At 32.1% G+C, this 22986-nt stretch overlaps 1 protein-coding gene across 1 annotated transcript in view; it reads left to right on the forward strand.

Moving 5' to 3' along the window:
• LOC126750662 (homeobox protein DBX1) overlaps nt 1-22986 on the forward strand; it is a 69546-nt gene that overhangs the window by 24769 nt on the left and 21791 nt on the right. The window contains exons 3-4 of the mRNA XM_050460340.1: nt 4911-5081; nt 8230-8453. Coding sequence (XP_050316297.1) covers nt 4911-5081; nt 8230-8453 — 395 coding nt within the window. The remainder of the gene's footprint in view (nt 1-4910; nt 5082-8229; nt 8454-22986) is intronic.

The raw sequence follows: 22986 nt of genomic DNA on the forward strand, positions 1-22986 counted from the left end.
TGAATCTTGTTTCCATTACATGGAAAATACTTTTATTGTTCAACAACAATCCATTCCAGTCAAACAAATATTCCACTCATTGTTCGATATTGCTCTCGGGAAACTGAGCACAGAAATGTTCAGCTCCGTACTCAATATTCTCAAAGGTTGAATATTCACGCTAGTATTTTGAGCGATCAAATTAAAGGGACATTTTTTATTGACGGTACTTTCGTCCAAAAATACCTTAAGTTGCTATAAAGTTTTTCCATTCAAATGCTGCCTGATTTAGAAATTAGTTTATTGTTATAGTAACCATCTACTTTTCTTAACCTCTTATTAGTGGGAGTGGCAATATTAACGGGCTTTCTAGATCTTCAGATTTGTCCCCACATTACTTTTATTTTTAAGGTTATCTTAAGGAGACCATTGGCAAACACGAATTTAGTAGACCAACAAATTTAGAGGAGTTGTGAGAGAAAATTGTCGAGTCTGCCAATTCTATTTCACCATAAACTCTTTTGCACAGCATAAACTTTTTGAGATTACGATTCTATGGCTACCATTCTGCACTAATTAGGTTTTGAAAAAACAGAAATTTTTTAGAAATTTTTCGAAGCCTATTTTTAGAAATCAACTTTAATGTATTATTTTGCGAAATTTTATTGCAAATACTACACTTACCCCCATTAATAAGACGCCTGCTAACGTCGTACTGAAAAATATTCTACTTCATACTCTATGCGTAATGATCGATTCCCCAACCTGTATATTTTTCATATGTTCAAAAAGTGTAAAGTTGAGCCATTCGAATTTAATAAGAAGGATAAAGTAATATATTACTCTGAGTAATTCATATATTTGACGTATAGTATATTATAAATTTTTTAAGTTATTTGAAGAAGAGTTATTTAAAAATTTAGGAAAAAATATAGGGCATTCCAATTTAAAAAAATACTTAACAATAAAAATTCGATCCTTAAAATCACGCCAATAAATAATTGTATATATCTGTTTATAAAGAAAAACGATATTTTAAAGTCGTTTATAATTTTATTACATTTTTTCGATTAACGTTATTAGAAATATAATCATATTAATTCAATTCCAACTGCGTAGCAATAAAAATTTTTTGTGAAACATCATCCAAATAGGCGTTCGCAAGGAATAAAATTTGCCGTTCCCTTCCCAAATATTTCCATTTTATTCTTTGTGTTTTTGATTCGCATATTTTTCCATACATACGGATCCAGCTTTTAAATTGAAAGAGATCGTGATAATGTTCACATTTTCGGATAATGTTCACAGATAATGTTCAATTGAAAATAAGGTGATTGACATAATATTATCAAATATGTTTTAATATAATAATATAAATATATCAGTAAAAAATAATTACTTTAGGTATACAAGGTTTATAGCTTTAATAAACCTCAAGTTGTATCTTTTTTTATTAAATATATACATTTTCAAGCACTTTTTTTTAATTAGAATTATTTATCATTCTCACTGTTCAAAATTAAAAAAAAAAACACTTTTCAAATTTTGAGAGCTATGGAATGTACGCCATTTTCTAGGTTTATTTTGTTTTAAAAACGTGTATTTCTTAAAATAAAAACATTAATTGGGGCCTACGTGAATACCACTGGTAAAAACTTAAAAAAATGTGCGTTTACTCATAGTGGCTTCCTACAAAATTGTAACAAAATCCCAAAAACATCAGTCTAAATAATTTGAAAAAATATATTTTTTTTTGTTTTTATTTTTTTACGCGAAAGGGGTACGTCCTACGAAAGCAAGTATAGAAACTAAATTTGCTCCAAAATAAATAGAGATTTAAAAAATAAAGCTTTGATTTTTAGATATTTTGCGTTTTTATCTTTAAAAATCATCAGTTCAAACCCCCTACGGACGACACTCGTCAAAATTTACAAAAACCGTTTATATCAAAATATTCTCCTTAATGAGATGAATGAAGAAAAGGTGTTTATCAAATTTTGTACACACTCTTGGGAGGTTTTGTTAGCTTCCTGGATTTGTTTCTCGCAATATATCCTGTTTCGTATAATATTACAGGACATGCACAACTAGAAACATCAGATCACAAATTGATAACCGCAATATATAAACTAGAAATGAAATAAACATATGTCTGAAGGGTACTACGGCTTGATAACAGTTACACCAACGTAGTCAATAACAAAAATGCTGCTTGCAAAAAATGGAAAATGGCGCCCAGACTCAAACCCTGTTGTTGTCAATTTTGTTACCTTGAGAAATGCGTGCAAGTAGTCGGTCGATATCTGCCAAGAAAAATATAATTAGAGAGTGAAGAACAAACTTCTCAATTGCCCAAATAGATCAAGATCATTCTGGTCTGTAGCAAAGCCAGTTGGCGACGGTTTCTGCAGATAAAATTCCACCATGTCTAGAAAAGATGGTTCCATTGCAATGACTGCAATGGAAAAAGTATTTGCTGGGTCAGAGTTTTACATCAAATTGTACAGGGCAAGACATCACCGACTTTGCCAAGAAAGGCTTCTTCGAAGCCAGATATAGCCTTCCGTCACAGATATTTTAAAAAAGTTCTCAAAGGCCACACACTCATAAGGCCACCGGTCCTGATGGAATACCGCCAATAGTATTAAAAAGATGTGCTAACACCACCGTTGTGCAAATTGTTTTCTCTCAAAAAAGACGGTGCCCATCAATGACCGTCTGATTGCTTTAGTCCCGGCAATCGGCAAAGTAATGGAGAAACTTGCCAATTAGTAAATTTTTAAATACTTGGAGTCCACCAACATTATTAGCGACCGTCAGTATTTTAGAAATTTTAGTCAGTGGTTTTAGAAAACACAACTGTACTGCCGATCTGGCCTATGTCACGCATATTTCGATCGAGGCTATCGAGAAATATGGTAAGTCCCGTGAAATTTCAAAGATATTCGGTATGGTCTGGCATAAAACCCTCTTAAACAAACTGTATTCTTATGATTTGCTACAAACTCTCGTTGCCTGGCTTGGAAGCTTCCTCGAGAACCAATCCACCCTGGTTGTCATTGATGAACACACCTCGTGGAGGTTTCAAATTAACGCTGGTGTCCCTCAGGGATGAAGCTTGTCCTTTAACCTCTTCCTGTTATACATGAACGATCTTTTGGATAAGACTTCTAATTCAATATTACAGCTTTGCCGATGACAGTAGATTAGTATCATCCTTGAAGTCGCCCAACCAAATGACTTCAACCGATACCCATTGTCATAGACGTCACCAGACAACAACTATTAATTAGCATCATTTTGCCATCATCAGCTAACCTAACGTCATTTTGGACTCTCGCTCCAATTGAGACTCTCTTTAAAAGGAAAAGGCTTTATACATTGAAACAGTTTTAAACTCTCACATATGGAGCTTTGAACCTAAACACACTTTAAAGCTACTTGATTCCATCCATAAGAGGACCATACGTCTGATAGGAGATCTAGAGATAACTAGAACCTGTCACAGTTTGGCGCATAGAAGGAAGATGGTGAACCTTGATGAAATGCTTTTTCAAACTGGCCCATATCATTCCATTTAGAGCTATACATCCAAGATCTAGTCGGCAGGCAGATGCGACTCATAAATATAAAGTGCATCTGCAGATGCCTGGAACGTCGGTACATCGGGACTCATTTTTATGAAGAAGTGTAAGTCTGTGGAATAACTCTCAAAGCACGTCTTTCCTGAAGAACGTGCAGAACTTTAAGCAAAATATCCATAATCACTTTCGGGATTTTTTAGGGTTTGCCCTCTAAAAAAAATCTTATGGCAGCTAATGACAATATTGATTTTTTACAGGTGATAATATATTATGCTTGTCTGTTGAAAATAAATTATAAGTCATGCACACAAATTTAAAAAAATATTAAACAACTACAAAACTCATGACAAAGAAAAAAGCAAAATTACATATACTTATAAGATACCATTATATACTTATGTAGTTAATATTAGGATAAGAGCATAAATAGAGCACGAAAAAGTTACAAACAATACGAGTAGATATACATTATTTAGAGGTAAAAACACTATATTTTCAGGTTTTCGATAAGAGAAAAAAACATAAATATATGTAGCAAATATTACTATAATACAAAAACTGTATCCAACTCTTTATCCTCTTAAGCAGAAGAATTTTTTAAATCTTGAGTTCAAATAACTATGAATTGATAATAAACCATATACTTTTGGTTTTTTAATTGAAAATCGGATTACGCATTTAGAAGAATAGATATTTGAATGAGCTTTATCCATATATGTAGGTGTTTTAATGATAATGTCTTAGGTGCTAGACATGTATACATAACCCTAGGATTACTGTGAGCCTAATAACGATAATTGTGACGATTAACTAAATAATTCAAAGAGAATGTACATTCAGCAGAAAAAAAATATAAAAAGTAAATTGTTTATTGCGGATATAAAGACTTATGTTCACCACCTTAACCACTGGATAAAATTTATTTTTTTTAGGACTTACTGGATACTTCAGTGCACTGGTGGGACTAACCTCAATCATACATACTATCTAATTATTATAACTTTGATAAATATAAGATATAATAATAAGTTATAAGACAGTTCTTTTAGCTTTTCTTTTGCAGAAACGAGCCAAATATTTTAAAACAGCAAAATTATTAGTAGCTTATAATAGCTAATTAGATTACATGTCTTGAAGTAAGTATTCAAAGGAATAAACCATTTCAACTTCTAGTCATACATATATAAAGTCGTTAAATTTATGCGTTGCTTACCCAGATGAAACATCATAGTTTTTAGTTCATGGTCGAATCTTATTCTTAATTATACATTTATAGCAAAAATTTTTGCTGACGCATCACTTTCGTAAAGTTTCCTTATATATTATTTGCAATATATTTCTTTTTAGAAAACCTAATACATGTAGCCCACCCCAGCCTATTAGGACTCCAATCATATCTTGGTGGAGGAGGAGTTGCAAATCATTCTCCATCGATAGCCAAGCCAGTACCAAGTAGACCACCTCAATTCAACCCTCACTTATTGCTAGCGCACTGTAGGCCTCAACCCTATCTCACAGGTAACCTAATATTCTAATTTTGTGGTAATTAGTAAGTAATTTAGTAAGATTAATTTTTATCGCCCTGCATTGGTAAAGATAAAATTTACATTAAAAATTAGTTTTGCAAACGGTAAGATAGTTTTTAGCACATGTAGATAATGCTTAATAATTTTTATTATATTATTCTGTTCGGCAATTCATTCATCAAATATGAATGTATTATTAAATATTAATTTTATAATACAAGCTGCTTCTCGGAAGTGGGCAGTTCTGCTAATGCTTTTCCGTAACTATATACAGGGTTACGGATAATTCGACACATTCCTTTGGAGATGTGATAGGGGAGGGAATAAGAAGTAAATTGAACCCTACTATGCATTATGCAAAAAGTTGATAGTTTTTGAGATATTCCCTTTTTTTGTTTTTTTCCAAAAGGTAGACATTAATGGTTTAAAAGTAAGTTTCCAGAAAATCTGCTGTAGATATTTTAAAACTTTTAAGCAAAATATATTCTCAACACTATGGTGTTACGTTTGCAACAATAAAAATTCGGAAATAGTTATAACCATAGGTACATTATAAATGCAAAGTGAAGTTTTTTAGTTTTGGTATCAAATATTCTTTTTACACTTTCTAGTCGTTATTTAAAAAAAAATTAGGGCTACATTTCTGAACATTTTCTTAAAATTTTCTTATTACCTAGCTTATTCTTATTACCTTATTTTCTTATTACCTAGGTAGCTTTCAGCCAACAAATACTCAAAACTGGTTGACCCCGTTTTGTAAATTTATTATGAATATAACCTTAGTAACTTTTCAAAAATGTGGTTCAAAATGAGAGCCTCTATTGCGGATACAAGCTCAGAAGCGTCTTCTCATTTCCGTCTTTTTTGTTCTGGTTGTTATTTTATTTTGGATCTCCTGGGCAGCTTTTTGATTATTCTTTGGATAAGATCTTCCCGGGCTGGGGTTGCATAAACCAGTGCTTTCATTTCACCCTATATGCTATAATTAAGAGGTATTAAGTCAGGGCTTCGTGCGGGCCAAAGTATTAGACCTAACCTACTAATCCAACGATTTGGAAAACGTTCATCCAGGACCATCCGATAATGAGCTAGGCAGCCGTCGTGTTGAAATATCATTCATCCTCGAACGGTGAGAGGAATATCGTCAAAAAGCTCTTGTAGGTCATGCCGTAAAGAAAATTCATAAATATCGCCCTTTAAATGGCCTAGGAAAACATATGGTCATATTACACAGGGCCAATAAGACCCAACCCGACATTAACAGAAAACTTTCTTTAAAAATTTAATTTCTCTTGTCAAACGAGTATTTTCTTCGCTCCAATAAAGCAGGTTATGAAAATTTGTAATGCTCTCATGACTATATTTTGATTTGTCCGTCTACAAAAAGTTGGTTCTGGCTTAGCGTTTTCTCCAAAGTGATGAAGCAATTCCTACCCGGGGAAGTGTGTTTGTGCTAGAACTTGAAGCATCTCTCCTCTGATTTGTGTGTCCGGCCCAGTCAGTACTTCTCACGTTCCTGTACTCAACTATCTGTATTACTTACTGATCACTATCAGTTCCATCTATATTCATAAGAAACTGATCCACAACAATATCTACTAATGGTTCTTTTGAAATATTTTCTTGTCAATTTTTTTACATGCTCACAATGAACTTTCCATTTGTCAGATGAAAATTCTTTAAAAAGGTCATCACAGTATCCCGCAACTTGATGCGTTCTTGCCACATATCTCCTTAATTCAGCCCAAATAAACTCTTGGGTTTAGATCTAGATGATATGGTGGTAATCATAACACGTCATGACTTTTTGCTTTAAAGAGTTTATCTTTGATTTCTGAAGCTTTATTATATTGTATAATTTTGGTTTTAACATAGATTCATCATATACAAATCCACTATTACATTTCCTTGACAAAGTTGTTGGTGCTTCTTCTAGTTGTTTATATTTTACTGTGGTATGGGGCGTTATTGATTACAACCACAGTTCTTGGTTTTAAATTTGGAATCACAGATTTTGTGACCCACTTTTTATAATTTTCGTAGTTCATGTCATGATGATTTCCAATTTACATATGCATTAGGAACAAGCCCGTTTTCATGACCTGTATGCACCATAATAAAGCGTGGTCCTTTGCCTATCGCTTTTTTAATATCTTCCAAATTCTCATTCTTTAGTGTGGGTATGAGATGAATTTTTTGGTGTATGTATATTATGTCGCGCTTTTTTTCTTTATACTAGATGGGTTGGTGTTCTATTTGATTCGATTGTTTTAAAATTGTCTCCAACAGAAACCAATTTTGTAGACTTCTGTATTGTAGAGTCTCTTTACATCCTTGATATACATGACAGTTCCTTCCACTTATGCTATAAAGCAATGGGTTTCATGGTTAATGTCAAACATAAGAAACTAGTCTAAGAATACGTGAAACTATTGTTCATATAAGAGTATGGGATACGGTCCAAAACGTTCAGTTCGAAAATGAACGTAAGAATTATGAATTGGTTATCAACAATTTTTTCATCTTTACTTTCAATTGCCCATAAGGACTTAAATTTACATCTAGAGAAATGAAAAATTATCCGGGCACTGAAACCAAGATATATAGCTCTTTACGGTTTTCTAAAATACTGTTTAAGAATGACATGGATATACACAATTTGTGAATATCTGAGGAGGCGCACTATCATTTATCAAAATGATAGCGTGATATAATCAAAATGGTCATTGTTGAACTTCATAAAAGCTACAGGAGCTACACGAACAACCATTACGTCATGTCATAAGGAACTGCCATAAGTGTCAGTCTTGAATGAGAATTATCGAGCCTACTTTTTTGAAGATTAAAATGAAAATGATTGACTTCATTTTATTAACCAGTTTTTATCTTATAAAGCAGTTTTTGCGATAATAATCAAACATTGAATGGCTGCCAGTCGGAGCCCTCAGTCAAAAGGTTTTCATTGGAGTATACTGGCTTATAGAATATTAGTATTTATTTTATTCAAGGAAAATGTCCCGTTGTTCAAGACCACCTTATACGATGGAAGCTATTATAAAATAAATTTACTTATTTTCGTTTATAACAAATTGTTTCTTACTATATATGCGCTTTATATATTTAGATTTTTTCTCCACTAGTTTCAACGCCAGTCTCAGGTACGCAATCAGCCGTATTTCCTCTACCAGGTACTTTTCCATGGGCACACAGCGGAAGAGGAAAACCCAGAAGAGGGATGATGCGTAGGGCAGTATTTAGTGATTTACAAAGAAAAGGGTTAGAGAGGAGGTTTCAAATACAGAAGTACATAAGCAAACCGGATAGAAAAAAACTAGCAGAAAAATTGGGCCTTAAGGATAGTCAGGTAACTATATTTTTTTATAGATATACTTAAATATTTATTAAATTTTTACTGCTATTCGCGCTTGTGACGACTGTATTATAAATATATTTCTTTTTTAAAAAAGAAGCATTCACAACGCTATAAAAGATAAATTGCTTCAATCCTTAGAACATTAAAAGGATAGAATTAGTAAACAACAGCTTTGTTTGAGTTCAACATGTGCACATCAGGGGCAAGGGGGGTGTTTTGTTTACAAACATATTCATTGATTCTCTGTTGACAAGTTTACACACATTTTCAGAAGAGAAAATTTTTAGCTATATATCATCATATAATAATATTAATTTAACTTATTGATGTTAGATTTTGGATTAAAAATAAAAAGTAGAAATAGATATATGTTAGTCTAAGCGGACAAATTACATCTTCAAAGCAAAAAAAAATTATTAACATTCTTATTTTTAAAACAGCTTCTAAAAAATTTGAAATGGCAACACCGCAGGCAAAAGCTGATGACATCTTGCAAAATGTCATCTTGACAAAAGGCTTTCTTTTCATATTCGGCATTTGTAAAGTTCTATGTTTTTTCTTTAGTTTTTGGTTGAAAAAGGAAAAAGGGAAAAAGGTTGAGTCATTTCTTTTTTCACAGGTAAATACCGATATAGTCATAACATCATATTAAGGGACAACCGTCGTCATAAACGTATAGAATAATAAAAACTTATTAAGTAATCTATAATAATTATAAAATATATAATTTCCATAAAAATGCTTTTTATTAGATAAGTACCTTTACTCTAATGAAGTACGTTAAAAAAACGAATAAAGAATTCATAAACGGTAATATTGTTTCTAATTTAAAGCATAATCTATTAATAATAAATATTTATGATTCAAATATTTTTTGACGATGTCACTGGTAAAGATTACTTGTGTCGGTGGATCAACAACACGATCAAGCGGCGTTGCGATGTTGTTGCTTTTTTCTCCAATATACGTTATCTAAATTCATTTAACTTTGAATGTTGACTTCTTTATACAATGTCTTATCATATTTTATTAAAAAAAAAGCTTCATATTTTATTAAAGAGGAATAGTATTGTTTTGCGCCTGTCAAAAAAAATTATATTGCTTTTTTTTATGATATTATAAAGTGTGTTTTTTTTTGCCGTTTCTACATAAGCATTTTGCAGAGATGTTGCAAGCAAAAAAACTGCCTATAGTTTCACGGCAATGCTAATTCTAGCCTTTCAATATTCTAAGCTTCAATCTATCTTGGCGGAACTTATCGGCCGTTCTGAAACTAAGAAATAATTTACAGTAATTTTTTTTGGTTATTTGTATTATAATATTTTATCGAAAGCTGGTGATGGTTCAAATATGATAATTCAAAAAAGTCATCCATGGTTCTCAAAGATACTAATTTTTAATCCAGATTAAAATAAAAACTCTCAATCTACAGTATCAGTGTGTTTAATGTAGTACCTGTGGTAACATGTTTCGCCTTGAAATTCCAAAAGTTGAAACATGCTAACAAATGACACTGATACTGTAGATTTAGAGTTTTTATTTTAACCTGCATCAAATATGATGAAGTTTAAAGATGCTAATAGCAATAATTAAGAAAACATTATTATTAATTAAACAAATTTGTTACATTTAGGAATTATATTATAATTAATCTCAGTATAGCTACTAAGCATAAAAAATAATTTCATTCAATTTTTATAACAATCAATCATTTTCTCTTAAAGATCTTTAAAGAAATAGAAAAAAATCATTCCTTATAAATGAGACGGGCATCAGCTGCTGTTCTCATGCAACCCCTCGTCGAGATAATATAATTTATTTGACCGAAATCGGCGACTTCTGGCGTTGACGTTTCTTTTATTCCCGACAATATAATCGGAATCGGGGGACCCCGCGATTTTACGGCAATTTACAAGTGTGTTTGTGATTTGTATACTAAACACAAAGTAATATATCTTGAGCCGTTTAAAGTAAGGATAGAGGGGAACAAAATCCAACATAGAAGGCATACATTGTATTAAAATTAATGCTTTATATGCAGTTAAAATTTTTATAGTTTTTATGGTACATGATATAGGAAATTATTTTCTTTTCCTTTATTATTTTAAACAGTTATTACAAATTTTAAGAATAAGTTAGAACTATTACTAATGAAGAGTTTAAATAACATTCTTTCTATATCATTGTCAGTAATTATAATATAATTGAAATGGTTTTCTTATACATTTAATAGATCTGATCTTCTTAGTGCACTGCTATATAGGAATTATTACATTTGTGATATATTGATCAATTCAGTGGATAAGCATTTAAAATGGAGCGAACATATTTTAAATCTAACTAAGAATATTTGAAAGCTATTACGAACATTTTATATCTTAAAGCAAATTTTATGCCAAAAATTAATAATATCCGCATATAAATCTTTGGTGGAGTCACTTATCAGATATGGTATTGTTGTATGGGGAGGTCTGTAACGAAACTCTTAATTCCTTAAACGTAGTGCAGAACTATATTTTAAAAGTTGTGTTTAAAAAAAAAATAAGCTCTACTTAACAAATCTGTTATACTCCAGCGATATTTTTGATGTTCGATTGATCTATGTATTAGAGGTATGCTGCTTTATTTAAAAAAATAACGAAAAAAATAACTATGTAATGCATTCTTATAATACCAGAAATTGCGTAAACAAACACTTAATTACTCAAAAAATTAACACAAATTTGAACAAGAGATCTGTAAACTATGTAATCTAATCTGTAATCTTGCACCAAAAATTTTTAATTTAATTCCAAACTAGATCAAGAGTATTTATAGGTTCAAAATATTTAAAAAATTATGTAATAACTTTATTTTCGAAACTAGAACAAAACTTAAAGAACTCTTCATCTAGGTTAGTTTTTTGTGAAAGTGAGTTAGGGTCGGGGGTAGGATGATGTGTATTCATTTGTATGTTTTCTTATTGTGGCTCTTTATTTTTGTAATGGTTAGGGTATACTTTATTAATTTTTTTTCTCGTAAAAACAGGAGCACATGCAGATATTCGGTTATCTAGGTGCATAATTTTGTATGTCTATGTTATGCATTATATTTATGTATGTGGATATATGAAGGAAATAAAAAAAAATTAAATGAAAAAAAATTTTTAAGACTTTTTTCAAAACAGTTTTAATTAACCTATTTGAGGGGATAGATCCCGCCCCGTATCCTCATTCTCGTTGCTACGCTACTGAATTCTACTCTTATTGTAACTGCTGGCGAATTCAGGCCTCCCTCAAAAAGTCTCTGTTCTCGCATCGCCGTTATTATCCAGTGCGTTTAGATCGGTAACATATGTTTTTGATAGGCACTAATGAGGGTGCGTGCGTGTGTGAGGGCTTTCAGTCTCCCTTTCTCATATTTTAGCTTCATCTTCTCTTATTCGAATTTATACAATTATTTTTTTAACTATTTTATGACCTTTAAGAAATTGTTCTATTATTATTATTAAGAAAAAAAAATCACCAATTATGTGTTTCACCAAATGCACTGTACATTTCGGATATAGCCACTGCGCAGGCTATATCACTCTCAGTAACTAGATCTATATACTTGGCTCTCCTTAAGTTTGACATTTGTTTCTGCCGGGGCAGAAAACTCTATGAAATACTTTGAGCTGTTCAGTTGATGCAGCAGAGCAATATCTGGTCAATAAGCCTGGAGATGTTTTCTTCTGAGAAAAGCATAATTCTAATTAATGCGGCATTTCTTATTCTTCACTAGTATTTATTATACTTCACTATTTCTTTCACAATCGCCAAGAGCATCAGCGATCGTCGATACCGTAGAAATCTTGCAGATGATAATAGGGCAACCGAAGTGCCGCATTGTGGCGGTGTATATAACTAGATATGACACTTGGTTAGCTGACAGTAGAGTTCTGTAACTAGCATTGCCGATGTCAGAAAATTGACTACGGTCGACAGATTTCCAAAAACCGAACTTAAGTCTTCTGGATAGATCTAGATTTTGGAGAACTTTCACACAAAGAACACTCCTTGAAGAATCTGCGTTATTCTACTCTTTTAATAAGAGTTTTAGAGCATCTAACTCCACGTGAACATGCATCATCCGCATCCATCCGAATCTGAGATCTGCCGCTTGACTCCCTCAAAAGAAATGATACTTTCATTCTGGATTCACGTGGATGAATGCTGCGGTTGAAATGTATCATCTTACGTCACGATTGCTCACGTCCAGCTCATATAACTCTTCCCGCCTCCATTTAGCATCGAGATATCATCTGTATGTTTCACCTGGTTAGATATGATTCAAAATGTGATTTTATATCGGCACATTTATCAAGACCAAACTCCATACCTATGTCTCAGGAATATTCGTGAACCCCTTGTAAGGATTGTTTTAATTGGCTTGAAGAATATAATTTAAGGTCGCCCCTGTAATCGTCGTCTTATTTCCTCGATTTTCAGGTGTTTCACAGCAGAAGCCGCGAGTTTTTCGAAGGGATACTGATATAGGGAGCAATAACATGCAGAAGAATAAGGGGCTCAGAGAATCATCCAGAAATACACCCCTTTTAAAAATAATCGCCTTTGTAGAAATATTTTCCTTATTCGATCGTAAAGAAAACTTTGTTCTCCAGTGTGTTAGGTGTTTTAGGTGTTTAATGCACTGTATTAGAGAATGAGAGACTTATCAGATCTATTAGCTCATGGGATGTTGTATTAAAGGCTTTCTTATAATCAATCCAAGTCATTGACAGATTTTGCTTTTATTGGATCGAATCCTGTGCAATGCATCTGTCTATAAATAAATTCTCTTTGCTACCTTAAAGTTTTCTTTTTCTTCCACCCTGGTAAATAATATCGGTAAATAATCGGTCTATAATTTTTGTGGTTTCTTAAGTTTTCGTTTTTCGATATTAGGATTGTTCGACCTTCGACAAACCATTATGAGATTGGTCTGCCCTTATTGATCCAGAAACAAGACTTCATTCAAGACTTTTTTGCAGGTCTTTGGGTATGATTCCCGTGGCTGATTAAACAATGGGCCAAATTATTATTTTTTTAAGTGCCCACAGTTTCTTGATTTCTTGGTTGACGGTATATTTTCTTTTCTTTTCTGCAATGGTGTTCAGCGGGTTATCGGTGTTTGCTATTGCCTCATCTATAATGGTTGCCCTCTTCTTCCTTTTGTCTGTGATGTCCAGTTTGTCATAGGGAATATTCCAATGGGTTATAGTTGATCAGTGGTAGTAGATGATGTACTGCGGCGTTTTAGTAACAGTTGGTGGATCGTACTTAAACTAGGAGTTATGGGTGCCTGTTGACATAGCTAGAACCTGAAGCACAGTTCTTGGAGTATTGCAGCAGCTACTTGCTTGTGGCGGTGTAGGTAGTCATTTTAACGTAGGTTTCTGGCTTTTCCCTGTACTTTCTACACCTGTCATCTCATATCTGGAGATCTTTCACGATGTGTTTCAAATAGTTTTTAGTGTTTACTATCTGATTATGGATAAGTAGTACGAAGCCCTCCGTTTCGAGGAACAGTTCCCCCACTCCTCAACTATGCGTTAGACGCTATCTTGTCGACATATAGTTGGTCGAGATCATATGGGTTCTTCCCATGGAAAATTTTGTTCCGCCGTTCCTGCTGTTTTTTTCTCTATACTGATTATCAACTCGTTTGCTTATTTAGAAACATTGGCCAGGTTTAAGGGCGTGTTTGCGGGGTCGGCTAGGCAAGCACTTCTATGGAAGGGCGAGGTTGGTTTTCTTTCGTGCAAGTAATAAAAGTAATTTTTATCCTTTTAACAGTTTAACTTGCCCGTTGGGTAGATTTTTGATGTCACTAAGACCTCTTTCTGCTTTCCCTCTCGATATTGTCATTCTTAACGTACTTGCCTTTGGGTGCTGCTTTCTATGTTTAGTCAGAGTTGTTTCTGTTTTCCTCATGACATTTTCCAGATTTGTGTCTATCCATGGGATTACTCCGAAGGAGTATGTTAATGCCGGTATCCCCAAAGGGTTTATTGCTTTGAAAAGATTTTTATTATTGAGTTCAGTCTTGCAGATTTTGTTCACCCCGGAAAGATATACTTCAAGAGGTTCTCTTTAATACTTGTGTGTCCTCGCCTATTGAGAGTCTAGATATTTGTATCAATTTTATTCTAGCATGGACTCTATCAAGCCGTCGTCTCTCAATTACATTTCTTCTGCTTTGCATTTGCCTTTCTTTTGATTACTTTACATTTGTTTAGACCGAATTTTATACTGATAATCTACGAGAATTTATTCTTTTGAGAATTGTTCTACTAACAATTTCCAGGATGACTATAGAGACTGACTTCATATTGATTGGATGACTATTATTCTCCAGGTCAGCATCAGGTGGCGTAGGTTCTTTATAAGGATTGAGTGGACTATATATCTCCGGACCTTAATTAACCACGGATGAGAGACAGAATCGTAGGCCTTTTTGTAATCGACATAGCAGCATGATAATACGTGGTTTTCCTCTTTACCTCGGTCAAATTATTATTATTTTAGATTTCATGGCAGCCGCACTTCCTTTTGGAGAAGCGGGGAATCAATCACTTTTCCCAGATATCTCAGATATCAGAAGGATGAAGCTGAAGCTCTGATGGAGTCCTTTCCATGTTATCGGTCTCTGTTGTTTACCTTTATTAATAAATAATATACTAAGACTAAAATCACAAGATCATAAAGAATTATTTAATTTTTTTTTTAATAATAATAATAATAATAAAGAAACATAATTCTTATCCCGTGTAGGGTGATGCCTATATGGATAATTTAATAAGACACACGCCTACAGCAACTTTATAAAATTAGTTTACACGTTGATTCGACTTCACTCAAAAATTGCATATGATTTTCCTTTTATCAATTTTGAAAAAAAACTACAACTAACTTCAACTGTCTCTTTGGAGAGCTGAAACCTACTTTTTAGTTCGCACCCTCATTAGCATATAAATTATTTTTACCCTGTATAAATATATGGATAAATAAACGTTATTTTTTTTTATACGGCCTTACTAAATTCCATCTATCAAATATCTACTTTTCCAAATTTTCAAAAAATTAACTGATAACTATATTTTTTGTTGGTTTTAAATAGTTATTCAACAAAAACAATACAATAGGATTGAAAGCGATCATTTGGGTATTTTCTTTTTTTAATTGAACATTTAAGTAACATGTAATAAATAGCTCTTAAAATTAAACTTTGTTTTATCATTACACAGAGTGTCCGAAAATGTATAACCAAATTTCAGAGTACCTTGTTGAAAAATATGAATATGCGAAAATTCATTTATTTGAAGAAATATTTAAAATATCCCATATCCGATTTTCTTAAAATTTGTCGGTGTTATTTCTAGTAATAGCTTAATTTAGCCCTATTATTTACGACTTCCAGTAGAGTATCAGCGGAAAGTGTCCCCATCAACAATGATTAGTCCATTAAAATTTTTTGCTTAAAAACTATATTTTTTAAATTTCATTTTATCAGAAAATACTATAAAATACTTATTAACAAAGTTAAACCAGTTTTTGAAGGTGGTAGACAATGATACAGTCTTAGAACATTGAAAGACCTTTCAATATTCTAAGGGTACAGTGAAAACATCTTGTCGAACTTACCAACCGAAACGTCGTGTTACATTAAATAAATAAGACAATGCAAGTTCGACAAGATGTTTTTCAAAGTTAAACCAAAAATTTAAATTTATAATAGACGCTATAATAAGAAAGATCTCATTCTTTTATTATATTATTTCTTACGCTGAATACATGTTTGATTTTATTTTGACATCCCTGATTGTCTGGTTGTCTGGTCGACAGTTATTTTTGTAAACGCTTGGCAATACCGCATCCCTTCCACATCACGACGTCACCATGCGCGAGGAGAGCGCCGCGCGAGGTGTAGAAGCGGTTAGAGGGAACGACTATCACTCTCTCGTCTTGACTTTCTGACGACGCAAGCAATGGCGTCATACTATTTAATTTAATAATTTATTCTGTACTTATTACTGTTTGGCAAATAAATGTTGTTTTTTAATTAACGTGAAATGCAAATAATCTGAACGCCACACACTACACTGATAGAATTTGTAATATTGGTGTTTATTGTTACTTACAGCAAATACTAAAATGTATGAAGTAGTAGAGATAGACGTTTGACATAGAGAAAACGAAAGCTATATATTAGTAACTTATTCTAAAAATAAAAATCGCAAAAACGTTAATTAAAAATTATGAACTAGACCTATGTTAACGCCTTAAACGACGTTATTGTGCCTTTTTCAAATACTCTGTATATATAACATTATAATTCCAAAAGAAAAGGTTCCGCCTGTGTCATCGGATTTCCCATTATTTTATAAGCGCTCTATTAAGATTTTGAATTACACCAAAATAAGTACCTATTCATTGTTCTAATTTTAATAATTCTTAAGAGTATTGGAAATGACATCTTCTCCGCAGCAGCAATAAATTAACAGTTTAGGGCAATAACTGTCTAACGGTAATAGTGGGAGCGCTATCATCCGCTTACATAACTAAAGAACGACTGTTCTGTCAGCGACACTCTATTCGGTTTCTCTATACCCCGCTCTATTCACAAAGAGCGGAAGAGAAGAGCGACCACGCTCCGGCACGTGCATGCAATCGAAATTATTCCGGTCCTTTAAGGGAAAATCGTCGGGAACAGCAGCTAACCCAAGATAAAGATCGATAGGGTCCAGATTTTCGGATCTTGAGATTATATTTTGTCTTCTCTGTGGGTGTACCTAAACGTTTTGATTTCGTGATATGTTGAGAGAAATGCCTAAATCTGTTTTTTTCCTTATATTTAACATTTTAAATATAATATGTATATAAACATTTGTAATATTGTACATTCATTTATTTGCCTAAAATTGCTTTATTTAATATAAACTATTTACGTGAATGAGGTCTAAACTAATAATATTGGACGCCAAAAAGGAAATTAGACAAATTGGTCGGTGTTAAATGACGACGAATTAAGTGCCAAAAATTAACTAGGATTTAAATCTTTGTATAAGAATATGTTTGTTTTAGGCAACATTTGTTGTTTGATTAAGAAAAATCCCACTTTTAAATTTGTAATAGAAAATTAAGTGAAAATAACACTGCAGGTACATAATCCATCGTTAAAACTAAAAATACGCCACTCTTCAGTGTAATAATCGCTTAATTCATTGCTTCAATGCTACAGAGCTACAGCGTTTGTCGGTTAATTGGTATTTTTAAAATAAAGTTCAAGCCTTAATAGATCATTGTATCAGTATGTCAGTCATTGTAGTCAACTAATACTGCAACCAGTTTTATCATGTTTTGCCACGTAACACGTGCATAATGTGATGTTAAAATTAGCTTAGATTTCTTTTTTGTATCACAAATATGAGTTAATTAATGATAAGTGAATTTTTACAAAATAGTTTTCATTATACCGACTGATTTTTCGTTAAGACTACATTTTTGCCATTGGATGCAATAAAAAATTGGGCAAACCCCCAGATTTAAGACAAATATTATTCACGGACGAAGCAAATTTTTTCAGAGAAGCCATAATGAACTTTCACAATAATCACCTATAGGCGGATGAGATTCCACTTGCAATTTTAGAAGGCCGTCATCAGCATCAATTTTCTCTTTACGTATGGATGGAATTGTTGCAAACCATTTGATAGGGCCATTCTTTTTGCCATCGAGGCTTACTGCAGAAGTTTATCCTCATTTCCTCGAACACGAATTGTCCATACTTTTGGAGAATGTTCCATTGCAGTTAAGATTGCAAATGTACTTCATGCACGATGGAGCCTCACCTCATTTCAGTTTAGTTGCTCGTGAATATTTGAACACAGTGTATTCGAATCGTTGGATAGACCGAGGAGGAACTGAACCTTGGCCTCCCAGATCTCCAGACCTTAATTCCTTTGGGTCACCTTAAACATTTGGTTTATACAACCGCAGTAGATTCTGTGGAAGAATTACGAAATCGCATTATCGCATCCTGTGAAATAATTAAACACACACCCGGAATATTTGAACGAGTTCGCCAATCGATGCGTCGTAGAAAAGAGGCCTGTTATGCAGTTAGGGGTTCACATTTTGAAGAACTGTTATAACTTATGTTCCACTAAGTAGCTTTTTTGAAAGTAGATATTTGTTATAAGAACTTTGGGTAATTTTTTTTTTACCAAATAGAAAATATTTTGTAACAAAAAAATATAAAATAAAACTTAACTAAAAATAAAACTAAACTTAAAAAAATATTGACATTTATTTTGAAGTTTCAAAAGAACATTGAATAGTAAATAAAAACTCCATATTCCATATTTAAAAGTGATGATTAAGAAAAAATAAAACTTTAACACCCTGTATCTTAGAAATTAAGCATTTGCGGACATAGGTTGATAGGGACTTTTTTTATTATTTTTAAGCAAGGAAACTCTTCCTGAATTATTTCGCAATATTAATGAAACACCCTGTATATTTATAGAATCAAAATTCACTAAATTCTTTGGTGAACAATCAGCCTAAAATTACTTACTATAATAACTTACTTATTTAATATTTAACTAATAGTACTGTATATGTAAATAATTTGTTCGTAATTTGTCCAAATTACGAAAACTTTCAAAAGCCCAATCGATCACTCAATATGCTCTCCGAAATACGATACACACATCCACCACTCAATGTGGTACAAAGCTACATTGAAACCCCTCGCTGGGTATTATTTTCTTTTCTCGCAGACGTTATTTCAGGACTGATTGCTTTTCGAGTTTATTGAAAAGCCGACAAATGATTTTTATTCCTTCCACTCAATCTTGGTTGTCTTAGTTTTATTGGGGAGAAATTGGAAAATATGTCTGCAACAAATGTGGACTTATATTAGTCTGTATCTCATTTATACTAAATTGTTTTTGAAGGAAATATTTATTTTTTAGATCTAAGCGTCAAGATCAAAGGCAGAAATCTATACGGTTTTCTTAAAATGAGGAATCATTTATTCGAAATTTTAAAATTATAAAAAAAATCAAAAGTTTCTCTTCCTTATTAATATGTATATTTACTGCAATAGATATTAATTTTTTTTATCAGTGGCTTTGTAAAAGATTTTTTTTACAAATTTCTTCTTTGCAAATTAAATTAATATATTTTTTTCAGTTTCATTAAATATAATCTTGTCAATATCACTTATGTCTTGTCAAACTTAACATTTTAATCATAATAAAATTGAAATATGAAAATCTAATTTTAAGCTAAAGTTATCTATAATATTTTATACAGGTTGGTCGTAAAGTAAGAAATAAATTCAATATCTAATTTTTTTATTGCATTTCTGGATTGCCCTTACAATTCTACATAATTTTCATGTAGCATATATTACATTACATAAGTCCAAGCGTTTTGGAGTTATTCTCATTCAAAATTTGAAAAAAAGGTAAAATAAAATAATTTTTAAAACGTTTTATTCTATCGAAAATAAAGTTGCGTACACTTAAAAATAATTTTATTTCAGCAAATGTTCGAAATGTCCTTCGTTAGTCAACTGACAATAGTCGCGATCTACAAATTCCTCCTGCACATTTCGGACGTTATATGTAGTTTTAAATCATCTAGATTTGCCGGTTGGCTTTTATATACCTTTCCTTTAAGGTATCTTCATAAAAAAAAGTCTAGTAGTGTTAGATCGGGTGATCTTGGTGGCCACTCAATAACACCGCTCCTTCTAATCCACCTGCTTTGGAAAGTATTCAAACTTCCAAAGTAAAATGGGACAATCTCTTCTAGAAAACTCAGGTATCTCTCACCTGTTAAATTTTCTTCAAAAAAGAAAGCAACACCAACAACGCCAGCCTACCCGTTTATTTTTCGATTGAATTGTGTATGTCCTTCCCTAATTCAGTATGGATTTACATCGGACCAATACCGATAGTTCAGGGTATTTACGCTACCATTCAATTAGAAAGTGGCTTTATAGGAAAAAATCATATTTTTTACTAAATTTGAATTCTCGAAACACATATTTTTCAAAAGCTTACAAAATTCAAGGCGCCTCTCAAAGTGTCTATTTTAAGAAAACTTGTTTTTTCCAATATCCATAGCATCTAGGCAGATATCTGCCTAGATGCTACATGCTGATTATCTTGTACCGCCAATAAAACTTGTAACTATTTTTGATTAAATAACTCACAAACTTTTCGATGGTCTAACTCGACTACCGTAGCCAATCATCATCAAGATTTCTATGTGCTGTGTCTCAGTAAGCCGCATGTTAATGTAATTTAGAGTTAAAACAACGAAAATAGACTGAAAAACCAGTGAAACGTCACCAAAATACACACCGAACTGTCAACAATAATAACTATTGACATTAATTATTCTATTATTTCCCGCGTCATCAATCCAAAGCCTAATATGGAGCTATGCCGAAATATTGAATTTTCAAATTTTGAATGAGAATAACTCCAGAACGCTTGGACTTACATAGGTATAGCATATACTTCATGAGAAATATTTAGAATTGTAAGAGTAATCCAAAAATGCGATAAAAAAATTGAGTTGTAATTTGAAAAAAAAATTTAGCAAACGTGTTTTGAGACACTCTATATATAAATTTTACTTCGCAAAATATGCCCAAAAAAAATTAAATAGATGGATCCGAGCGAGTTAAAAAAAAATTTACGAGATATTGAATTTTTACGACTACCCTGTATATGATATGGACTTATAAAAAGACATCCATGATTTTTAAGGTTTATGACAACCGTTAGATTATTCGCCAAATCTTACACTTGACTATTACCTCTCATCAGGATATGTTCCAAATATCTGGCGGTGGCAAGTGTATCAAAAATTATTAAATACAGACAAAAACTACTAAATGAAACAAAGAAGTGAATATTAACGAGATAATTAAAAAGTAAAATCAAATGTTTATATCATTAGGCAATTGTTGGCGTCCGTATAGTCATGGCTTCTATAGTCGCAGGCAATGACCATCAAACAAAATGGCCGCCTTAAAAGAAAATAAATTGATAATGGTATCTCACAACCGAAACGTCAAAAATAAAAACTAAATGGATGGATGCATTGCTCTTAAAAAGTTGTCCTAATAATATTTTTATAGATTTTATAAGCATTTTGAACATTTTACAGCACCTCTCCGTAAATTTTCTATTTCACCAATTTTCAATCACTTATAGTTTCCAAAATACCAATATTTACATGTATACCCAATTTAGGCCATACTTTATATGTAACAGACTTTTTAATAGTTATTTCTTAAAAAGTATTTTTTCACTTCTTGATAGATGCACATTTCCTTATGAACCTTATTATATTTACAAGGATAGGATTAAGTGAATTCACACAAATTTTACGAAATTTTATAAATCAAAGTGTAAATTTCAAAAAAAAAGTAAGATGCTTTTTATCTTTGGGTAAGAGTAACACTCTTGATTCAAAGACTATTGTAGATTGAGTCAAGACTATTTGTATTAACTAAAGGTCATAAGACATTGCTTTAAAAAATTTTTCTTGTAAAAATAATTAATTATAACTTATTTTGTAGTATTTAATAATAATAATTATTATAATAATAATAATCGTCTTTTATTTAAAAATGGGCGAAGTCTAGCCAAGGCTACTCAAACTTAACCCTAATAAATAATAAATAAATTTAGGTAATCATACATATGTTTAGTAATTAAACCATGCATAAAAATACGTAAATGTTGAATTCTACGGTTTGACATATTTAACCAGTTCAACTCGTTAATTTTATGTGATACGTGATCTGATTTTCTTAAATTAAAAATTAGATGAGTACATGTCTTCTGCACCTTTTGAATATTATATTGTTCCGCTTGACGAAGACAAGGACCATAAATAAAATCAGCATAGTTAAAGTGGGAAAGTACAAGGGTTTCACATAACATTGCCATTAACTTCGTACTTAAAAGGTTTCTGTTCCAATATAGTTGTTGAAGCAATATACATGACCTTTGTAGAAGTTGCTGAAGTTGATGATCGGAAAAATTAAGCTCACAATCAAGTATAACATCCAGATTACGAGCAGAATTACAATATGGTAATATTTGGTCATCTATTTTGATTTTAATATTATTTTTTAAATATTCGTTTTGATTTCTTTTGCCAAACAGCATAAGTTTTGATTTTGATGGATTAAGTTGAAAGCCGTGTTTTTTAGAGAGATCTTTTAGGTTGTTTAAATCATGATTAATAGTTTGGTTACAAGTAACAAAGTGTTTTGAAGAGAAGTGATAGTACATCTGGGTATCATCAGTAAAAACTTGTATCTTTCCGACATAAAGAAAGCTTATAAGTTCAGACGTGTAAATAATAAAGAAAAGAGGACCAAGGATAGAGCCCTGAGGTACTCCTGATAGTATGGCACTCGACTCCGAGTACACATATCACTAACAAACACTTTTTGTGATCTGTTA

This window comes from Anthonomus grandis, chromosome 2, assembly GCF_022605725.1.
Source record: "Anthonomus grandis grandis chromosome 2, icAntGran1.3, whole genome shotgun sequence".
In the NCBI taxonomy this organism is placed as follows: Eukaryota; Metazoa; Arthropoda; class Insecta; order Coleoptera; family Curculionidae; genus Anthonomus; species Anthonomus grandis.